The 23,878-nt window shown below is 32.5% G+C and overlaps 1 protein-coding gene across 1 annotated transcript in view; it reads left to right on the top strand.

Moving 5' to 3' along the window:
* Blo (bloated) overlaps positions 1-23,878 on the top strand; it is a 90,748-nt gene that overhangs the window by 37,286 nt on the left and 29,584 nt on the right. The window contains exons 2-3 of the mRNA XM_026638670.2: positions 7,957-8,030; positions 8,170-8,394. Coding sequence (XP_026494455.2) covers positions 8,253-8,394 — 142 coding nt within the window. The 5' untranslated portion in view covers positions 7,957-8,030; positions 8,170-8,252. The remainder of the gene's footprint in view (positions 1-7,956; positions 8,031-8,169; positions 8,395-23,878) is intronic.

The following is a 23,878-nucleotide window of genomic DNA, read 5'->3' as shown; positions in this document are numbered from 1 at the left end:
CGCGATATCCGAGGGGTGTTTAAATGTTGTATTGGTACATTAAAAAAAATGTGTTCTTATTTCAATATTATGATGAAAAATAAATGCAAAAAATTGAGTTATTTTAATTGACATAAAACTAGGAAGTCAAAAGAATGCACTGCACGGCCTCCATATCGAAAAAAGCATCTAGATCAGTTCCGTGAATTGTTTACAGTGTTTATCGAAGCTTACATTTTGTATTGTTATAAGAATACACACTGTAACATAATAACATTGAATTATTATCCTAGACTACAAATAGTGTACATAAGGTCCACAAAAAAAAATCGATTAAGAATAAATCTAAGACAATCACAGACAAGCAGGATTAAATAAAATAAATGTAATTTATACTACATTGAAGTATAGAATATAGTAAGTTAGTCAAGAAACGTAATCAAAACACAATGGAAAATTCGAATTATAAAAAAAAAAATTAGTGTGGTAATTATAAAAAAAAACAAATTTTATTTTAATTCTAGGCTTTTTTTATTTTGTAATTAATGGGCGCTACATTTTTTTTAAATGTTCAATTTTATCTTGTTTTATGTATAATATTCCAGGACGAAACAGTAAAATGAAATTAAGAGTCTTAACCCAAACATGAAACAATAATTACCTAGGCGAGATGTCTAAAAAAGGAAATTATATAAAATTTAGTACCTATTTAATACCTATCCATTCGTGATTAATGCGTAAAAGTCACGTAAAATTTTTTACTCTTTCAAATTTCCTACGAAGGTAAGATATTCACAGATAATGGGTCATTGGACCTTGCAAAGCCGTTTTCGGATAGTCGCCATTTTGTCGAAATGTTTCCGCGAGCTCGCGCAATGTTAACGACATATTGACAGATGTCATATTGGTAAAAAAATTAAAAAAGAATTCGGTATATTTTTTCGGATATCCGTATACGTCGAAACCTTCAAGCTTGGTTGTAATATCGATATTTATTCCTTGCAAATATTAAATTAAATATTCAGTCTCGATAATAAACCAACCAGTTATAATTTGGAAAAATATTTTTTTAAATTTTACTCTGTCTATTTATGACACAAGGCTGATATACTTGATCTTTTGCTAGTTGTGATATGCAAATATATTAATTTTTAGAGATTTTTATGTTATGTATAAAGCGATTGCAGTCTAAACTTATCCCGATTATCCAAAGATATAAATTATTTATTTTTGCATAAAAACGAGTCCAAGGTTCTTTCCAGGACAAATTCTAAAGGACTGGGTATTTCTTTTGAACTGAAACAAATATCTGCACAACAAATATGTAATATTTGTTAAAAGCGGAAATCCTGCAAAAAAGGATAAGTAATACTGGTAAAGCCTAAAAAAAGAACTTAGGTATCATTTTAATACGGCATATATTTATTAAAAAAGAACTGCTATCGCTTCCCCAATATGACATCAAACTTCTGCCATAAAATCCGATATTGTATCGAATCTTTTTTTTTAAATTAAAGATAAAAAAAGTAGCAGCACGTGCTGGCTTACGGCGCCACCTACTCTAACACACACAAATATCATCAAAATCGGTCTAGCCTTAGATGTTCAGTGATAAACACGCATACATAAGAATTATACACAATAAAAGACAAGACGGTAAAAAGCAAATACAACCCTTCTAACTCGCTGTATCTGGTTAAAAAGTAGCTATTAACGAGAACCATGTACCAGGCGAATATAAGCTTTAAAGAGTCGTCGCAACACTTGCTCCACTACACTGCTATTTTCAATGTTTGCTGGACGCTGTATGAATAATAAGTATATGACAACATAATTTTGTAATAATTCATGAGGTACGCGGATTGGATAAGCTTAGTGAACTTATTTATTACATTTTAGAAGTAAATAGAGCAGTTAGATTCGGGGGACTATTTGACTTGACTACTAATCATGAGAGCCGTGATGGTCTAGTAGGAAGAATAAGTGACTCTTGAACAAATATTACGAATTCAAACAAGGGTAAACCACCACTGAGTTTTCATATGTTAATGTGTCTTTATTGTTCATTTACTGTTCGGTGTTGAAGGAAGACAGACTCGAATTAGCTTCAAACTTACTTCGCAAGAAGAGAGAAGGAATATACCCAGCTGTACAACATTCAAAGGCTGTTACTTTAATAAGAAATTTTCTGTTAATCACAAATATATAAAAATAAAAGAAAACTGCATATACAGTGTGCTACAAAAAGCACACTCATTGAATTATCAGCCTAGCCATTTTTCTCAAGAGTGCCATTCAGCGGTTTGAAGGCATTCAACAAATAAATCTTCCGTACATAAAATTTAATAATTTGTTTTAGATTAACTTAAATATTGTTCGCTCCTGAAATCTCCTTACATAAGAATGTCAAAAGAACTTTTGAATTGTTATTTTGTGAAAGGTTAACACATTATATTCGATTAGATAATTTAATCTTCATTAAAATTAAAAATTGGTAGTTACTAGTTTATAGATTTAAACAGCCGAAACTTTAACTTTTCTATGAAATACTACGCCTTCTTAGAACTAATTCTGTATCAACTGTTAAGGAAAAAAACACGAATATGCTAATCAAATTGCTCTACTACTACCAGGAAAGATAAGATTAGAATTAAAGATACATATTAGTTAAAATCAATTTAATTTCAGTCGACTTGCATAATCTAATTCTAAAATTATCGCCCGCTACAATCTGATATTTTACTACCAAGCCTTAACAATAAATAGGTATATTATATTACAGTGCCTATATATTCGTTTTGAAGATTTTGAATGATACAGATGATTTTAAATATTAATTGTAGAACGCGGCACGAATATTCCTAACATAACCTAACGGACAAATATTATAATAAAATTAGCTAATAGGCACGAATTATTATAATATATTTAAAACATCGTCACTAAAACTGTATTTTAGTGAAATCGGAATGAAAATTCACACAGTATTTAACTTTAATAATTCTAAATACTCATGACAAAATCGATGTTAAAAGTCGCAGGTTCGACCCGTTGGGCTATTGCGGCCAATTATAACACAAGCTTTAATCTTAAATGAGGCGTTAAATAGGAATATTAGTAATTCCTTAGAATAGGACATTGCTATAATCTTTTTTTTTTTATAAATAAACAGTAAAGAAATACATTTCTAACTAGTTACAATGACATTTATGTCACCAGATGTTTTTATTTAGATTAAAAAACAAAACTCTAGTGACAGGAGACTGTTAATTTTTCCCAAGAGGATTGGAATTGCCATTCGAGAGGGAAATGTTGCTCACATTCTTGACACAATTTCACGCAATCATGATCGGTACAGTAGAATATATTTTTTCTGTTTAGTTACTTAAATTCACAATGTAAATAATTCAATGACAAAACATAAAATGACATTACACAAATTAAAATATTTTTCTCTCCTGTATATATTGTTATCTTTTTGTATTTACAGAAGTATCAATAGCGTATTCGCACTTAGTTTAAGGGCAACTACTCATAAAAGCTGTAAATACATTAAAAAAAAAAAACAACTTTTCCCACCTACATGCACACAAATGTTACCCGTTATGGTAAGGTAAGCTGCCGTGTGACGTCACCCGTTGAGTATTGTCAGCTGGTGACGTTTCATTGAAATTCTTATTCATACACATAATAACATATCTTCCATTCATAATTTCTGCCACCGTGATAGATTATTTATCTATATTTAATTTCGTGGTAAGGCTTAGTGCAGTTAGTTAGTTCTAGTAATCTACCGCCAAATGGCTTTGTTGTGTATCAATTTGAAGGGGGAGTAAGTCAGTGTGTACACAGACACAGAGGACATAACATCTTAGCTCACAAGGTTGGTGGCGCATTGGCGAATATTTCTTAGAGGGCCAAGATCAGGGTATTTGGGCGTTGGGCGAAATGTACCAGGAATACATAACTGTGGCACAAGTAAACAAACTTATTACGACATTAAAAGCAGCACAATTCGACCTTGAAAATTGTCTCCAATCGCGAATAACTTAACTCGTAAAATTTTATATGTTAATTAACTATAATGCCTACCTACACTATATGTCCAAGTCGATCCCAGATTTGTCTTTTACTTAAGCGTGAAAGGAACCTACATGGATAGTTGTGACAAGCGCAGTGCGTTCGACTATTAACAGAAATTATGTCATTTACCAAACTCCGGGACATATCAGTTTGCCCAAGAAGAGAAAGGCGGTTACACGATTATGTAAATATTTCAGTATATACATATAGTATATTATATACAAACATATGGATAGGAATTACGCAGTCGGTCTAAATTAACTAGTACACAAACAAATCTATTGACCTGAAAACGTATAATTTACTAAACTGCGTATTGAAATGTTCTTAAGGCAACTCTAAAGTTAACTAAGAGGATGTACTTAATAGTAACAGCCGGTAAATTTCGCACTGCTGGGAAGGCTGCCAGGTTAAGTCCTCACGTGTGATGATAGAGATTTTCATCCAGTGTTTTGAAATTTCCTAGTATTTTTCTTCACGAGCACGAGATGAATTATAAATCCAAATTAAACACAAGAAAGTTCAGTAGTTTGAATCCACAATATTCGATTAAGAAGCAGGTGTTCCAACAACCAGACCATTTCGGCCATAGTTGTACTAGTCTACTTCATATAGAATAAAAGACAAGGCAAATTGTAAATGCCCTAGGGATTTTCCGTAAGACGCTGCGTCAATGACTTACGTACGTCAGATATCATCAACGTGTACTTATTTTTTATGTATTCATTCGATGAGATACTCAAATGATGTCGATATGATAATAATCACATATCATTCATTTTCTAATTCATATTTATGTAACTTGTAAATGATTTCTTGATGATAATAGTATGTAGATCTATTCGCGAATGAGTCCCTACAAGTTAAAGTGTCGGTGTTTTTATAAAACTTAACAAATGTTATCTAATTAGTGTTTTTTTTTTTTTGCTGTCTGTTCTTAGTCTTCTCACGCACACTAAGACATGTTAGCATGAGCGTCACTCACACGAATGCACACTTATAACATTATGACTTGGAGGGGCGCATCTTCCTGAGAGAATAGATCTATGTTACTTTATAAAAGGATACTCTTACATTATTTTTTCGCATTGGGATGTATGTCTTGCCTTTATCCTGGTCTGATGATCTTTATATTTTTACCAACAAAAGAAAAGATGCTCCCATCGATCCGTAGTATATCCGCGATTATGTCATACGTGAGTGATTTGGAGTAAGTTTTCGTAAATCCTTATTGTAGGGATTGTGTTAGTGTACCTATAATATGATAGGATCTGATGAAGACAGCTCTCCGGATCTTCGGAGATAGCCAAGGCAACTCATCAATAGCCGAATTTCGTTGAAATTTAACATATGCAGAGTTTCCTCAAGATGTTTTCCTTCACCACGGACCACGAGATTAATTATAACCACAAATTAAGCAAATATAAATTCAAAATTCATTCATTGATACTTGGGTTTGAACCGGCAATTATCGATTAAGATGCATGCATTTTAACCACTGACATCTCGACTCACTTAAAAAGACCGCATACTGGATTCAAATTCATTAATATACTATATAATCATTATTCATTATCATTAGCAGCCTGTAAATTTCCCACTGCTGGGCTAAAGGCCTCCTCTCCCTTTGAGGAGAAGGTTTGGAGCATATTCCACCACGCTGCTCCAATGCAGGTTGGCGGAATACACATGTGGCTGAATTTCGTTGAAATTAGACACATGCAGGTTTCCTCACGATGTTTTCCTTCACCGCCGAGCACGAGATGAATTATAAACACAAATTAAGCACATGAAAATTCAGTGGTGCCTGCCTGGGTTTGAACCCGAAATCATCGGTTAAGATGCACGTGTTCTAACCACTGGGCCATCTCGGCTACTATATAATAGTATTTACATATAAAATTACATAGTAGGACTAACAATAATGTGTATTACTTTCGCTCCTACCATTATCTTGTTAATTACTAATAAAAATAATGTCATAATTTCAATTAAAATGCAAAGGAAATTATATTCATATTAAAAAAGTCAATGAAACAATTAGGTAAGCAATAACCAATGTCGCTTCGTAATAACAAATTAGACGTAAAGACATCAACACTATCGTAACGCGTACTAGAGATCAGAGGAAAGGATGTTTGGTACAAACATCGGCTTCAAGCGATGACAGTTGCTTAAGATTGTAACGCAAGAGGCGGATGGAAGGCTAGAAACATTATAATGAAGCAATAACCTCTTCCAAACTTTTTTAACATAGTAAGATTATTTACAGTTGCCTCTCAATATATTTAGAAAAAATTTATGTATATTCATAATACTATTGATCACTTTGATGGAATCATTGTATGAACAAAAGAATTAATGATAAGCTTATAACGCCAAAATTCCGACTCCGCAAAGTCGATAAATCCTTCTTGGGGCAAGGTATTCGTATCAATAATAAAATTCCGCAGATATTTTTAACTTTTAACGTTTTATAATTTCAAATAGTTTGTTAAAATATAACATGAAAAAAGCGCGCATACTTGTCGACTTTCAGGGAGGACATATCATATAACTTTGTATTACAAATGTTTAAAAAGAGTAACTATTGAATTTCTTGCCGGTTATGCTCGCATCTACATTCTAAACCAGTATATTATCAGTATATTACGTTTAATACAGTTGCGTAAAATGACGATTCGTACTTGAATAAAGTATATTTTGACTAACAGCGAATACAAACTTCCGGTAGTGCGAAACTAAGTCTTTTTAGTTTGAAAAAAATAACATTATTCTCAAATGTGCTCTAATTTTAATAAAGTATTATGTACTAGTCGTTCTTGTTTCATCGGCACGCAGCTTCACGTAATATTTTAATAGTTTAAATAAGGAAAGAAAAATTAACTACGAATCTTTCTTGTCTAAGAGATAAACAGAGGGCGCTATGAAATTATGACTAGAAAAATGATGTGGCAATAAATTAGAAATGAAATCGCTTCCGTACGTACCTTGCACCACAAGCACTTGCTCACGTCCAAGCTCTTGCGATTACGTGTCGCAATATTTGAACCAGTGACCACATTCGTAACATTCGACAGGCTGAGACTAAACTGGTTCTTTGATTACTATATGTAGTTTTTTTTTCTGACAACGGCGCAATCAATGAAGCTAATGCACTAAAAGAGGTTGTATATAATACATTAGTGATTATTTAAATCCAATTTGGATAAATGAGCTCATAGCGATATCCTTTCTAATCAGTTTCTAGTCAATGCAAAATATCGATGGATAATTATGTTTATAAAGATTGTATGCCAATAATTTTAAAATTTAACTTTTTAAATTTTTGCTACAAGGACATTTGTATCGCTTTATTCAGCCAAGCGTACCGAACGATTTAAATAATTATCTCAATACTAATATTATCCAAAAACCCACTCATTACTTATAATAGTATGTTGAAATTGTATCGTATTTGAACATTACAAAATAGTCTACTATTAAAAAGCGAAAACATGATAGTATTTCATATTTAGTGATTATTATCTGATACAAACATTAGCGGATTAGTGACGTGAACAACTTGAGTAATGGGTTATCGATGTCGATTAATGGCAAGATATTGTTGTAACGTCTGACGGTTAAAAAGCAAATCTGTCAAATGAACAATAAACAATGTTCTTTTGGAATTGTAAAGAATTAAAAAAATTAAGATATCTTGTATGCGGTTTTATTTCGTGACCTTTAAGTATGTTTTTTCTTAATAGGTATATTTACTAAGTAATATTATTTATTTCTACAGTTATATTTCTTTTGTGAGATTAAAATCCGAGTGCTACTTACAGATTTATTGTAATGAAAACTTTAAGGCTATTAGATAAGATCTTTAACCAAATAATTTCTTTGTTACAGAACAAAATGCGGCAGAGTTTATGATATTGTTGCAATAAGAAGACCGAACTCATGTTTCACAACAGCTTACGGAGGTGAGACATAAAAAACATACCTACACTTTCCATTTAGTAATATTAATTCCGGCTCAAATATTTTTTTAAATGAGTACGATAAAACAGTAATATTACAAAACATCTCCAGAGCAATTATTTCACAAGTAAAAATTTACAGATTAATAATATCAATGAGCGAAAAATCGATTTAATCGATAATAAGACAGACGGGGTACCAAAGATCGGGTACCCCCGTATCCGATGTCTGAAACTGGTATCAAGAAAGAGACGCAAGAAAGCGATGGGGTAGCCAAGAGCGAGAAAGCAAATACTGAGATCAAGGAGAAAGAGGGGAAGCAAAGATCTGTGTCGTTTAATAGGGACGTACACGTCAAACGATTCGGTGAGTCGATAGACATGTAATGGTATCCCTTTGACATCCAATTGCTTGCAATGTATAAAAAAATATATAAAGAAGGGCAAAAAGAAATTTAAAACGAAAAGTAGCAATGAGTAAAAAGGCGCCAAAACTGAAACGTCATATTTGACGTTTATTTTAATTTACACAAGAATATATTTTGATATATTTATATTTGAAATTAGTTTTATTGAGATATATTCAATAAATTATGGGTAGATAAACATATACATATATAGATTAAACATTGCAAATAAATGGATAAATCCAAGTAGTACGGTCTATAAAGGGATACCAATTAACCGACTAATTTTAATAAACTTACATAAGTAACAATGGTGTAAAACGTGGCGTCTTTTTAATTTACTCAGATATTCAATTAATCACTATGACTAACTTAATGACTAATAGATCTTCCGTCTTTGTAGATTTTAATCTTTTCACTCTTCGGCATGACATTTGTCACGATTTTTTATCTGTACTAAAAAAAAATCGTTTCATGAACAAACGTAAACGTAAACGGTTTAATAACGGTCCGTACTTTTTATTATACCTCAATTCACATATATAAATATTTTATTTTTATTATGGAAACATACAACATTAAATTAAATATATCAATTATTTCTAGGACGTAAACCGACATACTATCCAATCAAAAATAATTAAAAGGACAATACGATGCAAAGAAATTAAAAAAAAAACATAATAATAGGTATAATCTACAATAAAATAGATTAACAATTATAGTTATATAATTGTTAAATATATGTATTATCAAATGAAACATAATGTAAGTCTTGCTCAGATCCGTCTCACTCGCTTTGTTATGACGGTACTCTGTGAGTCAATAAAGTCGAAATTTTATTACACTATTTTTGAAACATTTTATATTTGGAACAGTTTTAAAAAATAACTTTTAATACACTTGAATTTAAACACTACCAGACTTGGAATTAAAAAGATGTGTTCTTTGTGTGTTTCTCCAAAAAAAAAAAAACAAAGGGGACAAATTAAATCATTATGTAATTAGTCGATCTAATATATTGACGTTCGAAACGATTATTCACTCGAACGTTATATTTACAGTTAATGTGTTCATATCGCCTTTAAATCGATTCACAAACGAACCGGACATTACAGGTTAACAAATATATTTCTGCAAATAAAAGCGACGTTTCATATGTAATAAAACAGTTTTGTATAAATCCAAAGAATTAATGTCAGCATTTATTTAATTTATTTTCAATACCGTTTCATTTTGTAATACCGTTTTCACTAAGAGATTATCTTGTAACCAGTCGAGTCAAAATTAAGCAAACCAACATAGATCACCAGTGTTCTAAATGGTATAATTAAACCAACTTAAAATATAACTAAAATTTCAAACTAATCTTAATGGTGTAATTATTGATTTAAAGGCAGACTGGCTAATGGGCCACCTGATGGTATACCCACCGCCCATAGATACTACGCTCTAAGGAATTTTAACCTTTCCTTATATCACCAATACGCCAATAACCTTGGTAACGAAGATGTTATGTCCCTTGACTGACTCGCTCACCCTTCGAACCAGAACACAACAATATTAAATATTGCTGTTTGGCGGTAGAATATATGGGAGGTGCCTACCCAGATCCAAAAAGAAATCACTATTGTATAGGACACTAGTGACGCATTGGGTTTATGAGGATTTCTTATTTCTCACCATGCCATTGTTTATATATGGTTCTGACCACCTACTATCACGTGTGTCAGTCTGCCTTATCTCAAATATATAATTTTTTTTTTTAATAGAAACGCTTTCGTCACAAGCGACGTTACATTAAGTTTTATATATAGATATTTAGATTCACTGATTAACGTCACACTAAATGGTAAAAATTAGAGCCGGATAGTGTTGTCTGTTGTTGATAGTTATCGGTTTTTTATATCGCGGCCGTGATTGCATTGACCGTGATTTTAGTTAATTTATGTGGCAGGACGAATTGTGCCGCGATTTTTTTTTCATCTTAACTTTGGATATTTTTTATAATTACTTTAAGTAATAGTTTATTACAGAATTACCGAGTAAATGAACCGTAAATCTACCATCCTCGCAATATAACGACTCAGTGACAAATGTGGAAACTATGAAGCCCCGTGGCTCCGTGATAAACCAAACACTTTTATATTACACTAGCGACGCGCCCCGGCTTCGCACGAATGCAAAGCTGATATTTAAAATACATGGTGTAATGGGCCATATTGTTCTATATTAAATGCTCAATGTTTTTGAAGTATTTAATTGGTTTAGGATTAATGCTGTAGATATTACTTGAAAAAAGTGTTTATTTACGTCATCACATTACAAACATCTACAATATCAGTGTTTTTCTACTATATTATGTATGTATTATGCATGTAAACTTTCCTCCTGAAACACTCTATCTGATAAAAAAACTGCATCAAAATCCGTTGCGTAGTTTTAAGGATCTAAGCATACACAGGGACAGACAGACAGCGGGAAGCGACTTTATTTAACTATTAACAATGTATTTGTATATGAATAAAAAAAATACGTATATTTTCGGGCTTCTCCATTTAGATTAAAAACATGCTTAATAAAAAGCCAATCGATAAATTATTCGATTAAAAATATTTCCTCGTTACAGCACGATTATTTCAGTAAAAAAAAAAAAACAAAATTTTTTTTTCACGCTACATTTTATTTAAATAACAGATTTCAGCAAGTTGTTTTGCTACCGGAGCACATATTTCTTATAAGTGCAGATTATATCGGAGCTCACAAAAAAGGTTCTATTTAAAGGAGGTGTTAATTATATTCAATCCACGCTTAGTTAAGTCATTTTGATCGCGATTAAAAATAAAACATGCAATCGTTATATTGAATGTCCATTCTATATACGAATTAAGGGGGCTTTAATAAAATAATTAGTCGTTTCTGTCTATGATCTTTTTATTTTCTCACGACTCGATAATTTAAGTTTAAAATTATATTGTAAAACACTTAAGATATTTAATTATGTTTTTACGTACGTCCTGGTGACTAATTCTACGAATTAATTGCAGTAAACGAGTTTATTGCAATCGAAATGCTGTTTAATTCTACTAACACAACCATCCAGTTGCGGTTTGGTCAAAGTTTGATCGCAATAGAATCAGGAACGTATTTTAAGTGTTTTTTTTAAATGATATCGGTAGGCGAACGAGTAAATAGGTCACCTGATGGTAAGTGGTCACTACCGCCCATAGACAATAGCGCTGTAAGAAATATTAACCATTCCTTACATCACCAATGCCACCAACCTCGGGAACTAAGATGTTATATCCCTTGTGCCTGTAGTTACACTGGCTCACTCACCCTTCATACCGGGACACAACAATACTGAATACTGCTGTTTGACGATAGAATATCTGATGAGTGGGTGGTACCTACCCAGACGGGCTTGCACAAAGCCTTACCACCAAGTAAAATTGCCTGTAAATTTCCCACTGCTAGGCTAAGGCCGCCTCTCTTTTTGAGGAGGTTTGGAGCATATTCCACCACGCTGCTCCAATGCCAATGGTGGAAAAAAAAATAGTCGAATTAGCGCCCAATTACGATTCAGCTGGGTTCTATGAATATTAAAATCAGGAACGTATCGTAATCATAAGTAGAATTGCCCTGTATGTTTTTTTATTACTAAACTAGACAAAAATAAACCAAATGAGAATCGTAATATCCGCTACGTTACAACACAAAACTATTTATTGTTAATTTATATCCATTTCAGCTGCTTAAGGTATCATGATTAGGCATAAATAAACTTTTTACAGAAACGTGGTAGACTAATTTCGTGGGAGTATTTAGTATTACAAAAACCGTTTAGGCTGAATCAAAGAGGTCTGATTACATCTATGTCGGTCGACTTAAAATTGTTTCAAGGTCTGAAGAGTTTAGTTACTATGGACCATTATCTTTTTTTGGTTGGTTTATAATAACTTAGATCCTTTGGCTGGCGTCGCATTGACTGTAAGAAGGATTATAGTTTTTGCAATACCAGTATATCTTGTTGGCGAAGGCGACTCATCATTAAATCTACATATTTAATCATTTATCTTCCTAAATGAATATGGATGGTAGATTATATATAACTTTCTGTATGAAAAATTAATAATTATTCGATTTTCTGTCAATTATACTACGATAATGACATATCTAATACTCGTTTCGTGTATATTACATTCAAAAGATAATAAGCAATTATTACTAAGATCACGTGATAATATAGGAATGTTTACTTAGATACGAATTATTTACTTTGAGGCCATAAAAATATCCATAAAAGTATAAAACGTCGTCTTATTGCCTCCACTGGTGACAAGAGGGAGAGGTTTTTTTTTTGCTCAGAGGATCTGAATTACAAGCTCGTAATTGAGAACTAAGGTGTTATGTTCTTGTGCCTGTAGTTACACTGGCTCACTCAACATTTAAACCAGAATACAACAATACTAAGTATTACTTTTTGGCGGCAGAATACTTGATGCGAGTGCGAGTTTCTTGCCGTTTCTTCTCGCTGGAGGCTGCTTTCGTAACCGGTGGTAGTATTTTAATATCGACGATTCAAAAACGCTTCATTGTGAAGTTTACTTGAATAAAATTGATTTGATTTGATTTGATTTGATGAGTGGGTGCTAGTACGGGCTTGCACAAAACCCTATCAAGTAACAAAAAAGTAATTTCGTTCACGGCATCATCTATTAAATCATACAGTTGGTATAATTCTTAGTTCTATTTCTATCACGTGTTTGTTAGACAAATTTGAACAAAATGTCAGTAGTTATGCTTACGTAAGCACGCTATCGACGGACTGCGGGCTTATTTGCGAAATACTAAGTACAAACGCAAACTGAAACTGCTATTAGTGAAATGGTTTCATGTTGTCTGCTATTGCATGAGACTTGTTATTTTTATCAATGTAAATTACATCGTTTTGTGTTATATTAATCGCAGAGTACTCAGCGAATGGATTGCCTTATTGTTATAATATTAATTTTGTTTATATGCCAAGAATTATATGTGAAAAATTTGTCAATGATAGTCCATTATATTTAACTAAAGGTGTGAAAATTTTATAAATGAAAGATTGATTAAGTTTCTTTTTTATGATACAGGTAGGCGGACGAGCAAATAGGCCACCTGATGTTAAGTGGTCATCACCGTCCATAGACAATGGCGCCATAAAAAATATTAACCATTCCTCATACTGCCAGTGCGCCACCAACCTTGGGAACTAAGATGTTATGTCCCTTAAAGTAAAGTAATAATATACTTGGTCACTTTCCTACGTCATAAGTTCATTGATTTCCCATTGGTGTAGTAACTAGGTCCTGGGATCGGTGAGGTAGTACATTTTTCGGTAAAGCCTCTGGTCCTCCGCCTGAACTCTTTCGGGTCTTGTCGGATTTGGTGGCCATCACATTATGAGAGTGCGTGCTCGTCAAGTTGAAAGGATGGAATCTTCACCAAAGTATGTCGTTTAAATTGTTGAATCAATACAGGCGAATGAAGAAAACGTAATATGCAAATTTTCGGATGATTTTATTTTTAAATAAATAGTGATAATTCTTAAAGGTGATTTGCATCTAATTTACGGCTACTTAGATCCAAGTCGGTTTATGTATTTTCAATCTACTATGCCTTTTAATAAAATTTGACCATTTCTTTACTCAAATTTTTTTGAAAGCTAGATATTTATGTAGATTAACTTATGTATGTAATCATCTTTATGTAACTCGTTTGATATTCTACCGCCAAACAGCGATAATAAATATTACTGTGTTCCGGTTTGAAGGAGGAGTTAGCTAGTGCGACTACAGGCACAACAGACATAACATCCTAGTGCCCAAAGCGCATTAGTAATATGTTGAATGATTAATATTTCTTAAAGTACTCATTTGCAAGTCCACATGTATAACATACAAAAATAATTAAATATCATCTTTGTCATTTTTGTCCGACGAAAAAACGGAATTGTTATCGTATTATCGAAACCGTTCAATATAATATACTTATTATAGGATTATTAAATTAATATTGAAAATGTATTCTGACTAACCAGCGGTTCCGGCATCTCGTAAACAATAAGTCATAATGACGAAACGGAGTGACTATAAGGGGGGATAGAACTAGTCGTATCACTTCACTTGTAACAGCAATGTATGAAGCAATTTGCTAGGACACACTCCAGCCCGTCAAGTGTTGAAGCTTATGCACACATACGCAACCAAGCGAAGCGTTGGCGAAGCGAATAGCAACCGAATACAAGTTTATTAATTAGCAATGTGGATTCAATACAGGTTTTTTTTCTCGCTTTATATGAAATATAAAAACGAACCTTCTACTAATACTGTAAATGCGAATGGAACTCTGTCTGTCTGTCTATCTGTTGCTCTTTCAAGGCCAAACCACTGAGCTGAAATTGATGAAATCTCTATTCAAGTTTCGAATTATTAGCTAGTTTCGAGTTAACTTACACAATTTAAATATAATAATCAATAAGACAGTTTCATAATTAAATGTTAAATAATCTTAGAAATAAATAAAGTTAATATTAATTATTTAGGATACAAGAAAAAGGTAACATTTCTTACAGTATCATTGTCTATGGACGGCGGTCACTTACCGTTAGAAAAAAATATTAAAAAAAAAACATCATAAATTACTAAATGCATATTGAATTATAAATTTAGTTTTGAAGTTCTTGTCTGATATTACTTATTAAATATATCGCGGTATTATTCGCTTCGCTTCGCGTAAGTGGCTTCCACACATTATAGTACCGGTCGCTTGTAATTGTAAATTGTGTATAAATTATGTAACGTTTTGCCATCAATTGTATTGACATAAATAGTTATAGATTATTTTTATCCAACTACTTCGGGTGTTGTTATAAAACCGTTTTAAGTTTGTAAATACACGAACTTAGAAGTGAAGCTATATTGCCAGAAGTAGTATTGTGGTTAGTGATTTATTAAATCAGAGATTGCCAAGATAGCCTTTAGTGGCACAATCTTCGATGTTTGAATAATAAGTGTATGACGTCATTCATTACACGACTGCTCAAAAAAGGAGTGTAAGACTTTTTAATGTTGAGTAATTGAATAAGATATATTTATTTTAAATTTTAGAAGTAAATTAAGTATAGAAAATTAAAATCAAGGTCTCATAATTATAAAATTACTAAAAACGAACAGTTTTCAGACATTAACGTTTAATGCTATTATTGGATATGTCATTCTTTTTTTTTTTAAATCGAGGTAACTTTGATACTACGGACGTGATTTTTGATCCCTGTGACAAGGCAGCTCACCTTCAACATTAATAAATCGAGAATCGATTACATTTTCGGAGCCTTCTACTACCATAATGCATTGCAATCGAACGAAAGGTTATTGTTGCCATTTATTTTAGTTATTTCTATTCTAAAAATACAAAGATCCAGTTGCGGTTCGATTAAACCTGGATCGGAATAGAATCGACAACGTATCGTAACCGTTATAAATTAGTAAAATTGTCCCCCTGGACACAGTCGTGGCTGCGATACCTAACGTAGAACACAATTAATATGACACGTTAATGCTTACTGTAAAGTGACATCGTAAATGTCGGACTGCTGAGCTAAGGCTTTCCTACCGTTCGCCACGGTAGCACGCTCAAGCGATCCTGTGTTGTCCTCCCAAGAAACTAAATGATGTGACTGAATGGGCATCACTGATTGTTTAGTAGATATCACGATTATATATTATGTTAAATTGAAAAAAAAAAAAAAAAAATGTCAGTGTGGGCCACGTCTTCCAAGAAGACGACAAGGTCGAAGTCCAGCGAAGATCTGCTGATGTTCAGTAAAAATATAAAATAACGCCACAATTTATAAAAATAAAATTTAAAAAAAGGCACGGGCAACTGTGATCCCGTGGATGTTGTAAAGTAAATAAAAAAAAAAAGTAGGTATCACGAGTATAAAGCGTATTACCTCCCCCCATCCTCATGTGGGGGAATCGCGAGTTTTTTTTTTACAGAGACATTAAGAAGCTAATTTCGACACGCTGTTCCAGTGCGAGTCTCTGAATTTGAATATTAAAGTTTTCGTTATTTCTGTTATATATATCTTATAGGTAAAATATATCATAACATTATAATAATGTTTGCAGAAGAAAAGTTAATGTCTAAAAATATTATGCATAAAGGTAAAATATAGGGCAAATTGTTTCATATATATTCGACGTACAAACATCTAATGCTTATTTTCTGATGTATTTATATCTACGTCTATCACAAACGTATAATTATAAACATAAACTATGTAAAGTATGAGCTTGCACCATAAATATCCGCAACAAAACTAAGAGAACTTAAATATTACAAATACAATTAATAAAATTAGCATTGCCAAAGGTTAATATCAATTAGGAATAGCAACGGGCCAAGTATATAGCCTTGCGGCGGTCCTCATTCAGTATCGTGTGGGTCGTCCATTTCGGCTTGCCACTATACAGACACGCCTCATAAGGATTGGATGACGGTACTTAATATATGATCTTAAAAGATAAGCATCGACATTGACCCATTCTGTAATACCATGTGTGGTCAACTCTTTCGAAAGCTTCGTTAAAATCGGAATTGAAATTTTAATACTTTGATGACGGAATACTTTAAATACGAATTAATAATGCCAATTTAAAATCTTGTTGATTGACTTTTAATAGATTATACTTTTGTAAACGAGGATTAATTAATTGATGAATAATTAATACGAATAAGAAAATAATACTTTATTATTTCGATCATAATTTCAAGGATAACGCTAAGGATATAGTTATTGCTACAACTGTAACATAATATAAAACAACATCCCCCGCTGCTTCTGTCTGTCTGAAAGCGAGGAACAAAAACTCCCGACTAGTGAACGAAGTGACTCATGAGGTAGGTTTAATTGTATAATTCATAAAGGTTTTTTATACATCGACTGAAATATTATAATGATGAATGAATATATCGGAAAAAACATACTGGGGGGTTTACTGATACCAAACCACTAAAAATTTTATGAAGATCCTGTTTTCACCCGTGCCAAATCGGGACGGTTAGCTAGTGACGATCATGTCATCCTGACCTATTTCGGCGGCCAACCTTAAGAGCCAACCTCTTTTTTACTTAAAAAAAGCTTTTACGCGTTTCGTCCTCATGATCTAGGGGTGATGTGGGGCTCGCCGGCGCTGAAGGCACCGTAATACCCACTAGATAACCATCGGTACCCACTCCGTCTTGTCGGAGGACGTCACGGAATCGCTTGCGTATACTACAGTGACGTCCCGACGGTAGAATCTCAAGGGAAACTAACCAACTACGTGAGACATATCATAGAGCTCCAGTATGTGCGCTCGCTCGTATAATCAAATGGAACGACCATTCCGAAACGACCGGAAAGAGTTCAGACGTAGGACCAACGGCTTTACATGCTTTCCAAAGCACGGGCGGTGTACACACTTCCGACTTCCAGATTCTGATTTTATTGATGTTACTGAATTTTTTTCGATAGAAATACTCAATTATTTTTCTGACCGCTCGAACTGGGGTTTAAACGCAGGAACTCGGGATCAGCCGCCATGTACCACTCGACCAACGACGCAGGAGGTAGCTAGTAAACTCATATAAAACAACAAACATCTATTTTACTTGAGTTGTTAATTGGATAATTTCTATGCGATTGTTTTGGAGTATATATTACTATTAGTAGTAATAAATAGTTTATATAGGTTCAAGCTCGTCTATTCACTTGGATCTCATAGCTCTTAAATAACATTAATCTGTTAAAAACTCTAACAAGTTCTATAAAAAACCACTCACCTACGGAACAGTAATGTATTCGTCTAAACTATTACACAAACGTCCTTAATGCTCCCAAGTAATATATCTCTAACTAATTTACATTAAATTCACATTTATTTGCCAAAAAAAGATTTCGCTTAAGATTTTCGCAACGTAGGCCGAATTAATTTATCTAATGTCATACTCAATGATTTAATTATATATTCAAATATTTATTATTTTTCTAACCGTATCGACTAGACATACCTACATACCTGCTGGGACGAGACCTCTTTTTTCTTTTCGTAGGTCATTTCACCTTAAGTAAACATCGGGTTAAATATATGCAAAGTTATACCTCTTACTTCCCTCCATTGAAGTTGTAATTTTCAAAAAACCTTTCGTTCAATGCATCAGATTTGTCTATGGATTGAGTGGTAACATATGTAATTAAGCAGACTATATAAAAATATAAGAAAAAATAAGAATATATAAAAACCGCGTGTACAATCAATTATTTTATTGATAACTATCCGCCATATATAATATTTTTTGGAAAAACGCATTACGCGTCTCCTACGCGGGCCTCCAAGTTCCTAGGGGGGATTCCCGGGGTACTGAGAACCCTCCTAGTCCCTGCGGCACCTATTGAGGCGGGGGGAGAAGGTGCGCGTAGCGTTGTTTCCTCCTCCCCGGTTACCCATTTCCACTACTTGAAGTTGAAATTTTCAAAACATCCTCAGTGAGCGTCTGCATGCTAAATTTCAAATCAATCAGACCTATAATTTCAGAGATCTCATGATGAGTGGCATTTAGCTTATCTATTATCTGGAAATATCCAATTTAATCCGCATTTTTCTTTCCGTAAGAACCTTCTAGAAAGTACTGAACCACTTAAAAGAAAGATGAATGCGTGACCACTGGCAATAGGGATCCATTTTTACATATAATACATAATAATAATCAGCCTGTAAATTTCCCACTGCTGGGCTAAGGCCTCCTCTCCCGTTGAGGAGAAGGTATGGAGCATATTCCACCACGCTGCTCCAATGCGGGTTGGTGGAATACACATGTGGCAGAATTTCGTTGAAATTAGACACATGCAGGTTTCCTCACGATGTTTTCCTTCACCGCCGAGCACGAGATGAATTATAAACACAAATTAAGCACATGAAAATTCAGTGGTGCCTGCCTGGGTTTGAACCCGAAATCATCGGTTAAGATGCACGCGTTCTAACCACTGGGCCATCTCGGCTAACATTTTTTTACATATATTGATAATAAAATCTACTACTGCAACCAAATAGCTACATTTAAATCGTCATCACTTTACTTGATTACTGTTTATATAAATTCCATTGACTACATACAATAACATCTAACACGTTTTTACTAGTTCATAAAGATAATAATTATCGGTATTATATTAAAATATGGTCGTTTTTGTCCGCGGCAAAAAGTATGAGTTTAAGCGAAACTATCAATTATACAAGCCACGTGGGCTTTCAATTCGAAACTCATCGTCGTATCCATTATGACTTAATAGACATTCTTGACATAAGGCCGATTACACACGTTACTAATATACATAGATATATAGGCCTAATGTTCAAAATGTCTGTTATATAATCATAAATAGGATGATGTGTAATATATATATATATGTATATTAAATAATATTATTTATATGTCATGTATATTTACAATGAGGAGTAAGTAACTACTGAGTTTCTTACCGATTTTTCTTGGTGACACTAGACGATTCAAAAGTAGGTACTTATAAAAAGTATATTTGAATAAATATATTTTGATTCGATACATAAATAAACAATAAACGAACCGCGATATAACTTTATTAATAAGCAAAAGTTTTAAAATTATTAATGAATTTTGTATATTTTACAATAATAGAATTGAAATATTTTAAAGACAAAACTCTCGTTGAATTGGGTGAGCGTTTATTCGCCATCTTGAAAAATACATTTTATCAAATATTCTCTAAAGAGTTCAGGGTACGAAAACCATTTTCAGTCATCGATTTATTCTTTTAAAGAGTCATTTTACTTAGTTTCAGCTTGTGGCAAGCCTATACCTGCATCCCACATTTTGAATTCCGTACATTGACCTTGCGCGACGAATTCTTACTATAATAGATACGATTCGATTGATAATTCTAAATAGTCAATAAAATTTAATTTCACATCTACTACACATTTACATACGTCCTTTTGTTCTTACTATTAATTTTTACATTTTATTATATACAAGATTATATCCTAACTAATATTATAAATGCGAAAATTAGTTTGTTAGTTTGTTACGATTTCGCATCTTAACTGCTCGGCCGATCGGCTTCGTACATGGCATCGTGCAAGTGGTAGGTATCTAGTACCCCATACTCATAATATATTCTACCGCTACATGGTTGGTGGCGCATTCACGATTTAAGGAATAATTAATATTTCTTAAGGCTCCTATCCTAATATCAATGGGCGGTGCTGACCACTTACCGTCAGGTTATATTATTTGAAGCGTACATTTAGGTTAATTTCTTTTTTATTTGTTTAAATATCGGGCAAAAGTATGTTAATCGAAGCTCGTGTTCGAATCACATTTATTTTTTAAGTTTAGTTTGAGTGATTGGCTTTTGGCCTCGACTAACCAAATAACGGTCACCAATTATAAATTTATAACACATTTAATTTAAATAATTTTTAAACTAAACGTTTTTAAATCTTCTCATTATTTAATGAATAAAACATGTCTTTATATTAAATTATTCTATTAAACGAAATAATTTAAAAACAATCGCGTGCTATTTCGTTTATGCACGTGATCGAAATGTGACTTTCGTTGCATAGCAAACGTTGCATGTTTGAACGTTGAACTGAAATTCAACCAAATTGTATTTTGTAACGCTTAAAAAGTTTCTCTTGAAAAATCATTGATAATATTTTATTAAAATAGATTTTTTTCGAAATTTTCAAAAAAGTGTACCTTTTAATAAAATTTTTATTTTACCTCGTATTTGATTTATTGTAATGTTAATTAAAAGCTTACGTACTTTTTATGATACGATGATCGTATCAAAATGTACTGTTGATATACTGTGACAATATATTTTTTTATTAAAACAGACTGTCATTCCTATACCTCCAATTAAGTTTAAAGCGTTTCTTAAGAGTAGGGACTATAATAAACACATCAGAATCGAACCTACGATATTCATATTGACACTAGTTATTTGACCTTATAATAATTTCATGACTGACATGAGAATCAAATGTAAACAAACTACATGACAAAACCATGACTTCACTAGTATCTCGTAAACGGAAGCTGTCAAGGTTCTGCCCACTGTATGTCCGTCTTGATGTACTAATCAACTAAAGGTCTTGTATTGTTAAGGAAGTTTTGTATCGATCATTGTGTTAGAATTAGCACTGTTTAAAATAAGATGTTTTCATGTCGATCATTATCTGTCTATGACGCACTTTGCGAGAATTTTTTTTTTTTTTAATAATTTCAAGATACATTTTGAACCTCAAATATAATAACATAAATTTTTCAATACCAAGCGATTCTTTTCATACGTATTAATATATTATTTTTTCGTATCTACTTAAGTCTTAGTTTTTGCCAATTAATAAATTTCGTCTCGTGTTAAAAAAAAACACGACGTTTTGTCTGTATACAATGTTGATAAAAAAAGCCTAGAATTCGTATTTTTTGTTTTTCATACAGGATATGTAAATTAAATTCGATATAAAAACATATGTATACAATTTAACTGGCCTTTTCAGCCATCCTTAGAGTCTCAAACTGAAACTCAAATTCCTTTATTCAATATAGAAGCATTACACTTACTTATTGACAGTCAAATGAAAAACCACCACCGTTTCGGATTCGAAAATCTATAGGTAGGTACAGGTACCTATTACGAGACGGTGTTAATTTTTTAAATTACATTTAATTAAAACTTGACGTGACGATTCAAGTACTAAACCCAAAAATGACGAAAAATAAAAGAAAACTCAAGAGTGTCTTAGTAAACTAATATTTTATTTATCTATTTTTATTAATAAATATTTTTTATTTTATTATTTTATTTTGGTTTTCATGTTAAACATCAATAGACACTATTTACGCGCTGTTCGACAGACAGTGTAGAGATACCTTTGTTATCTTAATAACTTCATATAAACCGATTTGCATTTGTTTGATTTTTTGCGTATATTTCTCATTCGGTCCCAATTAAATTTAATAAAATAATCGACGAGTTGTGAAAATATTGATTAACTACTAGGGAATTCCTAAGATTCATAATTTTCATACTTAGTCGAACTTACGGAATAACCTTTTTACATATAAATAAATCACTCAAGATCGGCGAAAATATCGAGGAAAGTACACAAAAAATAATAAAGCCGAAGACGAGAGGTTATCAACCTACACCTTTTTTAAGTTGAGTTCAAAAACTACTACATCATTTAAAATATATGAGTGTTACGAAAAATCAAGCATTATAAGAGTTAACCGCGACTAATTAAAAAAACAAATGGCGGTCTCGCCCCGCCCGGCAAATTAGAAACATCGAAATTTATAGTAATTGAAATAATTTATTGTTAAAGAAAACCAATTAATAAATATGGAATAACATAAATTATTCTTATTATTATAATGACATATCTCAACTAAATACATATATATGTACATTATAAGTATATAAAAGAACGCTGAAGGCGGCGGCGGGCGGTATGCGCGACATAAGACAAAGCCACGTCGTTTACCGTCACGGCGCACGAGTCAGTCGTACTCTCAGGCATTTTACCTTTTATGTTTCGCTTAAAAAGTAATGAAATATACATTGCATGACATTTAACTCGTTTTGAATAATTGTGATCGTAATTCGAATTATATTTACGACGTGTGTTTTTTTATCTGTTTTAAGTGATAATAAGCTCCACACGGTATCCCGCAGTTCACAAACCTGCTATGAATTATGAAAAAAAATGCAAACCCGAAAACGCGACGTGTGGATAATAATCGCCCTTATATAGTTTCCAGTATAAACTGGTTAAATATTACGTCATTTTTCATGTTTACACAAGTGTCAACTTACTTGAGTACAAGGTTAGAAAACTAACGTATTTATTGTAATGTACATATTTTATGATGTGTGCATTAATGATACATGAGTTACCCGTGCTATTAATTAATATTATTCGCACTTGGGGATATGGAGCACTTGGAATAATATGCCTTCTTTACTAATGTATTTTTTATAAATTACTTGAATCTATGGAACGGCAAAGTTAAAAATGTCGAGAAAATGTCTTCGTTAACTCTATTTATTGATACTTCTCCGGTACTCAAACTATATCCTTACCAAATTTCATCTAAATCGGTTGAGCGGTTTAAGCGTGAAGAGGCAACACTTGACACAGAGTCACTTTCACATATATAAAATAATTACATAATACAAAACAAAGTCGCTTAATGCTGTCTGTACCTATGTATGCTTAGACCTTTAAAATTACACAACGGATTTTGATGCGGTTTTTAATAGATAGATTGATTCAAGAGGAAAGTTTATATGTATAATACATGCACAAT

The sequence above is a fragment of the Vanessa tameamea genome, chromosome 25 (assembly GCF_037043105.1).
Source record: "Vanessa tameamea isolate UH-Manoa-2023 chromosome 25, ilVanTame1 primary haplotype, whole genome shotgun sequence".
In the NCBI taxonomy this organism is placed as follows: domain Eukaryota; kingdom Metazoa; phylum Arthropoda; class Insecta; order Lepidoptera; family Nymphalidae; genus Vanessa; species Vanessa tameamea.
This window is presented reverse-complemented; position numbering and strand designations above follow the sequence as displayed.